Source organism: Malaclemys terrapin, chromosome 8 (genome assembly GCF_027887155.1).
Source record: "Malaclemys terrapin pileata isolate rMalTer1 chromosome 8, rMalTer1.hap1, whole genome shotgun sequence".
Lineage (NCBI taxonomy): Eukaryota > Metazoa > Chordata > Testudines > Emydidae > Malaclemys > Malaclemys terrapin.
In genome coordinates this window covers 8,673,687-8,683,017 of record NC_071512.1, presented here as the reverse complement: position 1 = coordinate 8,683,017, position 9,331 = coordinate 8,673,687, and the positions used below count along the sequence as shown (strand labels likewise).

The following is a 9,331-nucleotide window of genomic DNA, read 5'->3' as shown; positions in this document are numbered from 1 at the left end:
ATCCCAAATAGGCATCTTTGGAATCAGTAGTGCAAAATATTTTTGCTGATTTTTTTTCTTGTCGTACTGCAATAATCTGAGTCTTCAAGTCTTTCCCAAAATAGTAGACCTGCAAATTTGGAACATTATAATGATGAAGATGAAACAAAGAAGCATGCATAATCAGTGCTTTTGGGTTTTGGCTCATTCGGTATTATTTGTGAGGCTTTATTTTCATTTACACTAAAGCCCCTTTACATTGGTCCAGCAGTATAAAAGAGCCTTAAAGTGGATATAAATGACCCTCTGGCAGTGTTTTACATCTACTCCCAGGCACCTTTACACAGCCAGAGCGGTGTAAATAAAAACTGGGCACTTTTTATTTACAATGTATAATTTATATTAGGACCATTGTTTTATCAGTCCAGTTACAGCTTTGCAGACTAGAGCCTTAAGCTGAGAACACCTTCAGCACAATCAACAAGACAACATTTTTGATGCCAGTTCCATTAAGAAATTTTCAAACTTCAGTCAAGTTTAATTCTTGACTATCAATGTAGTGCATGTATTGTAATTATGGTTTTATAAACTGAACTCTTACCTCAAGGATTTCCATCTCTCTTTTTCAATTTGGTTCTCCGGACTTTCACTTTCATAGGAAGCCAGATACAAACCTAATAAAAAATTGTTAGTCAAATATCATTACGAACCCCAAATCCCTTTGCCTCCCCAAACTACAGTCATTCCCTGTGAGTTTTGCTGGTACATGTTATCTTCCTCATCTGTTGTCACTACTGTCCCACACAATAAACAGAATGTTTTTAAAAATCCAAGGGCGGTGAAGTGCCTAACTCTCACCAAAAGCCCTGGGTGCCAAAATCCCATTTGTGCCTTTGAAAACCTGCCCCCAATGCGTTATCAAAAAGTAAAAAATCAAGGATTGACAGCTGAAGAGACAAATCTCCAGTCTTCTACATTAAATTAAGTTCACATCATTTAACACTGAATTTAATCCCCCCGCCTCCCCCTATTTTCATCTGCAACCTCTTCAAATTCCTTAAGAGACAAGGCATGTTAAACAAATAGCACACTAGGTAAGAATGAAAGTCCAGCAGCCAGAGTGAGAAAACGCCATGCAGAAATGACACCCTCATGACATACATAATCGTATAAACTGATCTAAGTTAATAATGCTTTTTTTGAAGAACCCTGAATTACAGGATGCATTTTATAGTGCAAAAATAAGGGTACGCATTAAAGATTCCATCTGTGTGAGCTGTTAGTGCATTACCATCTAGCTTGCTTTATGGACTTTTATAAGTCGGTCATAATTTGTTTTCATGGGCATTTTCGCATTACACCCGTTAGTTATGCTTTATTCTGTAATGCCACAGTCACCTTTGTATTTTATTCTGTGATATAATTCAGTAACGTTTTAATATTCAAGAGTTAGCCCACTATTACTCTGTATTGTGGCAGAGAGAGCTTATTTGTTTTATTTGACTGGTCAGCGCTGTCTCTCTTTTACTCATGGCGGGTCTTTCTGCACTGCACTTTACCTTTGGCAGTAGGGGAGGCCTGCTGTAGCCTGCCTTCTACTGAGGGCATCTCATGAAGCCGGCATGAATATGACCCTTTATGTGGGGGAGAGGGTCTGCAAGCAATTAGGGAGTTGAGGTCACCATACAGCCTGAAAACAGCCCTTTTGAGATATCGACAACCCCCACTCCCCTACACATAGTACCCTAAGCACCACCTGAAGCCCCCATTCCCTCTCCTTTCCATACATATTGCTTTAATCACTTTAATTATTCCTTTTTGGCAGTCATTCCTCTTGGGATTGGAGCTTAATTTTCCTAGCTGTATTTTGACTTCTGACATGGCCTATGAAGTAACAACTGTCTGGTGTGATTAACTTGGATGGCTGTAGAAAACTGCCCATAGAATCAAAAGGAAAAATAAACCCAAATGCAGCCTAGCTTATGGGAATGTAGCTGCTGTCACTTGATATGTCTGACATGATGTAACAGGATGCGACTGAAATAATCCCGTACGAAATGAAACTGTGTGACAAGCTAGACCCCAAATAGGAGGGGGGAAGAGAGGAGATGGGGAACACAGATGGGACAGGGACTAATTTCAGAACAGGAATCGGATCATATTTTAAAGTAATTACTATGGAAGATTTGTCTTAAAATACTTAAAAAAAAATAAAAGAAAGTGTTTCCTCATTGGAGTGAGGGACGTGAGTTGGACTCCCATAGCCTGGGGCTTTGGAGAACTTCTGATTGGAGAGCTGAAATTGTTGACTGGTAGGGAAAGGTAGCCCTGACCTCAGTCCCAGAACTGCTTTTGGCTAGAGAGTGACTGACATTCATGATCGTCCCTGTTGTGGTTGCATAGCCTCATTCCTTGGTTAGAGATGCAGTACCATCACGGCGACTTACTACAGGATGCCTGGCGGAGACGTGGTGGAAAAGTGGCACAACAACGACTAAATGGGCCAGAAGGTCATTTTCACAGTAGCACACTGGATAGAATGGTGATGAGCAAGTTAAGAGGCAGGAAGGCTAGAAAGGAGCAGTTTACAGTGGTCAAAGTGAGAGATCACCAGAGCACAAATAAGGGTTTTATCAGTGGTGATGGAGAAACAGTCACATTTATATTATTTTGAATGGTTAAATATTTAGGGATTTCTTACCATCCTCAGTAAAGATGGGGGCTGTATGCAAGTAGTGGATGATGTTATGGTCTTGTTCAAATGGGCATTCCACTTGCTTCCATGTTATAAACTCGCCTACTTGTTTAGCCAGTTCCAGGAATTTCTGCAAATATTATAAAGTCCATTTAGTACAAGAACATCACATCACTGAAAGGATCACATCTGGGCAGAGGCTGCAGATATCCTAATGCAAACTGCACGGATATGCATTTGCAAAGGAACCCCATGAAATTCAGAAGGGAGCATTTTCTCAATAAGACTTCCCCTTGGTTTCCATACTGTGCTGAAAGGGGAAGAAGCAGGGCTGGGGTATCCTACATTCCATCTCCACATGAAATCCTGCTCTACTCTCAAGTAGAAATAAACAGTTTACCGTTTCCATGCATAGGGTTTGCTCAAGAACGGATGGCATAAAACTCAGTGCCATTCTGGGATGTGTCCCAAGTTTATTACATCTCAGCGTTTAGAATATAGCTTTGTACAAAATGCTTTACAGGAATATATCATATAATATTCATGCAATATATGATAGACGTGACAAATGCATTGTATCAAAAGTGGCGTGTGTGAGATGATGTAAAGTAGACCTCCCACCCCTTACACCTGTTCCACCAAGGCACAAGGATGCCTACGGTGTTCTGAGTTAAGCTATGTCTACATTGCAAGCTAGGAGTGTAATCCCCCTGCGTGCATTCACATCCTCACAGACGCTCGAGGAGAGCTAATGTAGCTGCGAAGGCATGGGCAGTGGCCAAGTACAAACACTTCTGAAAACGGTGGGTATGTACTCAGCACAGCTTAGCCATGCTACCATGGCTACGCTACTCTCTATACTTGTGCTAGCCCTCACAAGCTACTGTATGTGTTTGCGAGCAGGGAGGTCACCTCACTACCTTGTAGTGAAGAGAGAGGCCCTCTTACAGTCAGGCTCTAACTTACAACACCTTAAGCACCACTCGACACTCACAAGCAACAGGCTTGGTTCACTGTGTGGTGAAAGCCTTCTGCCACAATGCCTCTAAGGAAGGCAGAAACTTAGAGTAGCAAGCAAAAGAGAAAAGATGTTTTCAGATGAGATTCAGAGAGTACTTGAGAGTTGATGGAGCAAATTTTCTTCTTATTTATACAAGGGCAATTGTACAGAAGCTGCTTCATTTCTGCATTTTCACAGAAGTTCAAGAATACAGCGGGGTGATGCATAAAGCAATATTAAAAAGTGGAATGCGTGCACATTGCATTCAGCATCCTGTCACATTAGTGCAACAGCACCCTCTAGTGTATGGACTCAGAATTACTCAACTATTTATCTGCAGTGTAGTTGTAGCTGTGTTGGTCCCATGATATAGAGTGAGGTAATATCTTTTACTGGACCAACTTCTGTTGGTGGGAAAGACAAGCTTTCAAGCCAAACAGAGCACTTCAAGTCTGGGAAAGGAACTCTGTGTCATAGCAAAATGGACTGAACAGAGACACTGGATTTATGCCTTACTACAACTAAACCTCTCTTCTTGTTTTATGACTGCAGAGGTGTTACGGGGATATTCTATCTTAAATGGTCCCTTACAATATGTGCTAACTACTTATGCTGAACAATCTGGTCCACCTTGTATTTAGCTGTGATCCTGGGAGTTCCTTATTACCTCACCCACCTTGGCTCTCAAGTTAACTATTTGTGACTATTACCATCTGGTGTCTGGCCTACAGAGAGGACATGTCTTTCTACTGTGTATAATGGTGGTTAATGCAAATTCTCCTGTTGTGTAATCAGTAAAGGCTTCCAAGCAGAAGACCATGAGTTTTACTCCCAGGCCAAATGTGTGTGATTTACCTGATTAACATGGTGACTATAGATGAGGCCTTATAGAGTTCAAGCTGTATTCTTACATTTACATAATGTTTTCAATTGGTTGACAGCATTGTAACAGGGTATGCCACCTCCCAAGCTCCCCTTTGTGGCCTGAGGTTGTGGTGCAGGCCCCTGCCTCAGTTTCCCCCTCTTCAAAGGGCTCCTTAAATACACTCCACACAGGCTTTTTGTGGCAAAGCCACTCCTCCTTGGGTCTGGGTTTATTAACATAAAATAACCTCAAAATAAAACTCCAAGTCCCAAGTTAAAGTCTAACAAAAGAGCACACACACGAAAGTTTAATCCTGGGGCAATTCGGCACTGATGCGGGGGCGCAGAATTCATATGGCCTGCAGTTTTCTGTGCCCCCACAGGCAAAAAAAAATCTGCCGGGAGATACGTGCCTCTTCCCCGATAGCCCAGGCAGCACGTCAATTCCAGCATGTCTGGAGCAGCCTCAGAGACGGGGGAGGGGAGTGGGGCTGGGCGTGCGTGCCTGTGTGGTCATCGTTGGGGAGGCGGGGCTGAGTATACGTGTGCGCCAACAAGTGAGAGAGAGAGAGAGAGAGAGAGAGACTCTCTGTCCCCCTGGCTACTGTAGCTCATTGGCTTGTCAGGGTAGGGCTTTTTATTATGCACGAGGCAGGCTAGAGGCACAAATAAAGTTTCTCTTCCGACTCCCAGGCCTTCCTACCAGGGGTAGGGTTGCCGATTTTGGTTGGATGTATTCCTGGAGGTTTCATCACATGATATAATCTTTAATTAAAGATTCATCTTTAATTCCTGGAGACTCCAGGACAATCCTAGAGGGTTGGCAACCTGAACCAGGAGCCTCTCCTGCTTCGGCAGGCCACTCCTGGGCCCTACCTGGCTGGAGTCTTCTCCTTCTTACACCCATGGAGTCTGTTCTCTCTGGCTCTCAGCCTTCTTCAGCCCTCTGGCTCTGGCTTCCAAGTCCAAACCCTGCTCCCTGGTCCAGGGTGTCCTGCGGGAGATTCCTGCTCACAGCAGCTCCTGTGCACTCTTGGCCCCAGCTTCCTCTGATTGTCTCTTAAACACCCACTGATCCCTGCCCAGGTGTGCCTACTTCATAACTATGGGCGTCTGGCCCCAGGCCTCTATCCCTTAAGGGGGCAAGCCACCCTGTTAAAACCTGCTTGGGCAAATCTCCCTCTTTTTAACCTATCAAATGAGAAAACGCTACAGTACTCGTACACAAAAGTATGAGGCACTGTACATGGCCTTGCTTATCTATGAATATATGATAAATATACTTCTCCTTTGTCTTTGAAAAGTTCCCCTCTCCTTCCAGGCTGTTTGTATAATCAATTATGCTGCTGCTACCAGCTAACCCACAGGACACAGGTTAGGATCTGCCACTCATTTGGCATTAGAAACTCCTTGGTTTTTTGATCTCTGAATGGAATGTTTTTCTCTCTCTGTATGAATTCTTTTTAAGGGAATCCTGGGATTGGTTTGACCTTCAAGGAGGGTCACACAAGGTCATCCCTTTTGTAGGGTCTAGTCTTTGTCAGACTGCACTGAAACGTGTGCAAATGGTCTCAGATAGTGCTATCAGGATGGAGTAGATAAAGACATTTGCAGATCTTACTTCAAAGTTGACGTGCCCATTCGGAAGGCGATTAGCACATCCTTCATTCAAAAAGTAAATGTCTTTGATCAATAGGCTGAAGAAAGGGATCACAATCTGTGAAGGGAATGACACAACGATTATCTTTGTGGCTCCGTATTTTCACTGCAGGAAAGAAAAGTTCAGTCAGAAGGGGGGAAAAAAGATTAACTTCCCAATGTACTGTTCTATTATAAAGCAATACAGTGATAGAGAAGCACCAGGGAAGGAGGGTACAAAGGTATTTTCAATGATTTGGGGGATGGTTGCACCATTGAAATGAACAATCTGTGGGCACTATGGGCAAAAAATGAAGCAATAATTACAACTCGTCTCAGATTCCTTCTTAATATTTCAGTGGCATCACTTTCCTGAGCAAAGATGAGACTCTTTTGTCTACAGAGTTGTTTTATAAGCCAAAGGATTCACTGACAACAATTTAAAGATAGCCAGGAGCCAAAGAATACAATGAGGATGGAGAACCCTTGCTACAGATGCAGTTATGCTAACAATCACACCAAAATAAACAAACATGGAAGAATAAAATCTTGTGACTCAGGGTGTGTCTCTGCATGGAGTTATTCTCCTGAATAATTCCAGGTGCGGACACTCTTATTTCAGAGTAGGAGTGCCACGTCCCTGTGTAGATAAGCCCAAAAGGGGCCAAAACTCTAATCTGAAAAGCAGACGTTCTAATGACTCAGACGAAACAGGGTGATTTACACTGAACCTTTGGTAAAATGCTTTGCGACTAATGACACAGGGCCAGGTCTTCAGATGGCTTAGATCAGTATCGCTCCACTGACTTCCAATGGAGTAATGTGGATTTACACTGGCTGAGGATGTGATCCACAACCAGCAAAATTAGGGCTTCCACTTTACTTCTCCTGATTGGAGAAAAGTAGCGTTTAGACCAGTAGTTCTCAACCGGGGGTACGTGTACCCTGGGGCTACACAGAGGTCTTCCAGACGATACATCAACTCATCTAGATATTTGCCTAGTTTTACAACAGGCTACATAAAAAGCACTAGTGAAGTCAGTACAAACTATATTTTCATACCGACAATGACTTGTTTATACTGCTCTATATACTATACACTGAAATGTCAGTACAATATTTATATTCTGTGGTAAAAATGAGAAAGTCAGCAATTTTTCAGTAATATTGTGCTGTGACACATTTGTATTTTTATGTCAGATTTTGTAAGCAAGTCGTTTTCAAGTGAGGTGAAACTTGGGTGTACACAAGAAAAAAAATCAGACTCCTGCACAGTAGTCTGGAAAGGTTGAGAGCCACTGGTTTAGCCCATAATCTGTCAGCATCACAAAATGTCATGGACTCTGGGTGCAACACTAATTCATCCTAAAGACGCTGGTATGGAAAGCTATAGACTACAAGGCAAAAGGACTGGTCTGGCACCAATTTTATCAAGGCCATGTGGAAAAAGGAGGCAGTGAAGAGAGTTGGAGAAAGAAAGGTGTTTATTTTATTCCTGGTTTGGTGGCAATGAAGATGAAAAGTCAGAGAAACTCCTGCGAAGGCTCAGTAAGGGCTATCCTAGGAATACTGAAATTAAACGCTTGGTACACCAAGAAATGTTGGTAGTAATCAGAGAGGGCTTCGAGCACTCAAAACAAGCACTGGGGATCATCTGGGGCACACTGGAAGACACACTCAGAACCAAAGCCTTCCCTCTAACCAATATGATACACTATCATCTAGCTTTATTTTGTATAGTAGGGGCCTAATTCCACTTTAGTGTAAATCTTCTGAACTCAGTGGAGTTAAGTTACAGAAGAATTTGGCCTTACAAATTCAAAAGTTGGATTTAGGAATAGGGGCCTGAAGCCTTGAGCATCCTGGTACGGCTATAGACTACAGTGGGCCTATCTCAAGGTGGGGTAAGGAGCTCTCATGACACCAGGGCCAAACCCAAATGCTGAGAGCTATGGGGCAGAACAGCCAGTGACGGAGCATCTTTTCAGCAAGGACATCAGTACCAGAGACCAAGATTGTGGCTTCACTCTTGCTGTGCGGGTGGGCCATACTAGGGAAAGGCCACTCAAAGGGCTTGGTCCAGTGAGTCAGTACTAACCTTGTGAGCATCTTTGTAGCGGCCACATCTGCAATTTAAGTAGCTGAGTATGGGCTTGATCACTGTGAATGGACATAAGAACGCGCCATGTGGGTTTCAGTATCCAAGTGGATCTATTGGCCAATTAGTAAATGAGCTGAACTATATCTTAAGTGAAAGTATAATAGCTTTGAGGAAATGCAAGGCTATGGGAATTGATGACAATGAAGCAATCATTTAGCTAAGTATTATTCAGTCTCATACTGAACAGCAGCTGAAGTGGTATCTGAAGTGGAACTAGGGTAGAATGTCGCCAGTGATTTTCCAGTCTACAGCCTTCACAATGTACCAATAGGGAGTGCAAGCACTTGATAGATACTAAAAAGGAAATGTAAGCAAGGACTCCCAAAACCAGAATGCTGCTCTTGTTATAAAAACAGAAACCACTTTCTGGCCCAACTGAGGTATTGCATCGAGTGAGCTGATGAAGGGATGCGTTCCCGCGAGTTTCTTTCTGTGAAGGTTATTGAGGATTTCTTGAATGTAAATGTAGTGCTCCCAAAAGAAGGCCAGATTGGTCTCCGTGGAGACTCCAGTACTATATCGAATCATAGAATGGATACAGTATGGGAAAGGGCACACTGAAAACTCCAACACATTGGACCTGATCCTACGAAGTGCCAATCAATTGCAAGTTGACAGTGCTTTTAGGATTGGTCCCATGGCTGGCTAATGAACCTGAAGCCTTCCCTACAGGGAGCAGTCCTGAGGGAAAGAGAGTTATTCAGTCTAGGGCAAGTCTGCTAAGGCTACCACTTCATGACAGTTGTGACAGTCTTTTTGTGATGTGGAAACGTGTCCACTAGAAATTGAAGTGAGTCACCATCCAGAAGTGACCGAGATCACTAGTTCTCTTCACATAGGATTTTAATGGTTGCTCAAAGACCGAAACCCCCCAATAAATGTCCCCAATAAGAGTACATCACCCTGTGTGTTTTAGTTTCAGAATCTCTGTACTGAAAGCAGATACACTAGAGAATTATATTTGTAAAGCGGGCTATTATCCAGCCACTTAACT

At 43.0% G+C, this 9,331-nt stretch overlaps 1 protein-coding gene across 1 annotated transcript in view; it reads right to left on the bottom strand.

Annotated features, from left to right (window-relative positions):
* Positions 1–40: 40 nt before the first annotated feature.
* The window catches only part of RASGEF1C (RasGEF domain family member 1C), a 108,971-nt gene continuing 99,680 nt past the window's right edge, over positions 41–9,331 (bottom strand). Inside the window, exons 11-14 of the mRNA XM_054038643.1 lie at positions 6,160–6,255; positions 2,681–2,804; positions 581–653; positions 41–109 (exon numbers count right to left, since the gene is read on the bottom strand). Of these exons, the coding sequence (XP_053894618.1) occupies positions 85–109; positions 581–653; positions 2,681–2,804; positions 6,160–6,255 (318 nt within the window). The 3' untranslated portion in view covers positions 41–84. The remainder of the gene's footprint in view (positions 110–580; positions 654–2,680; positions 2,805–6,159; positions 6,256–9,331) is intronic.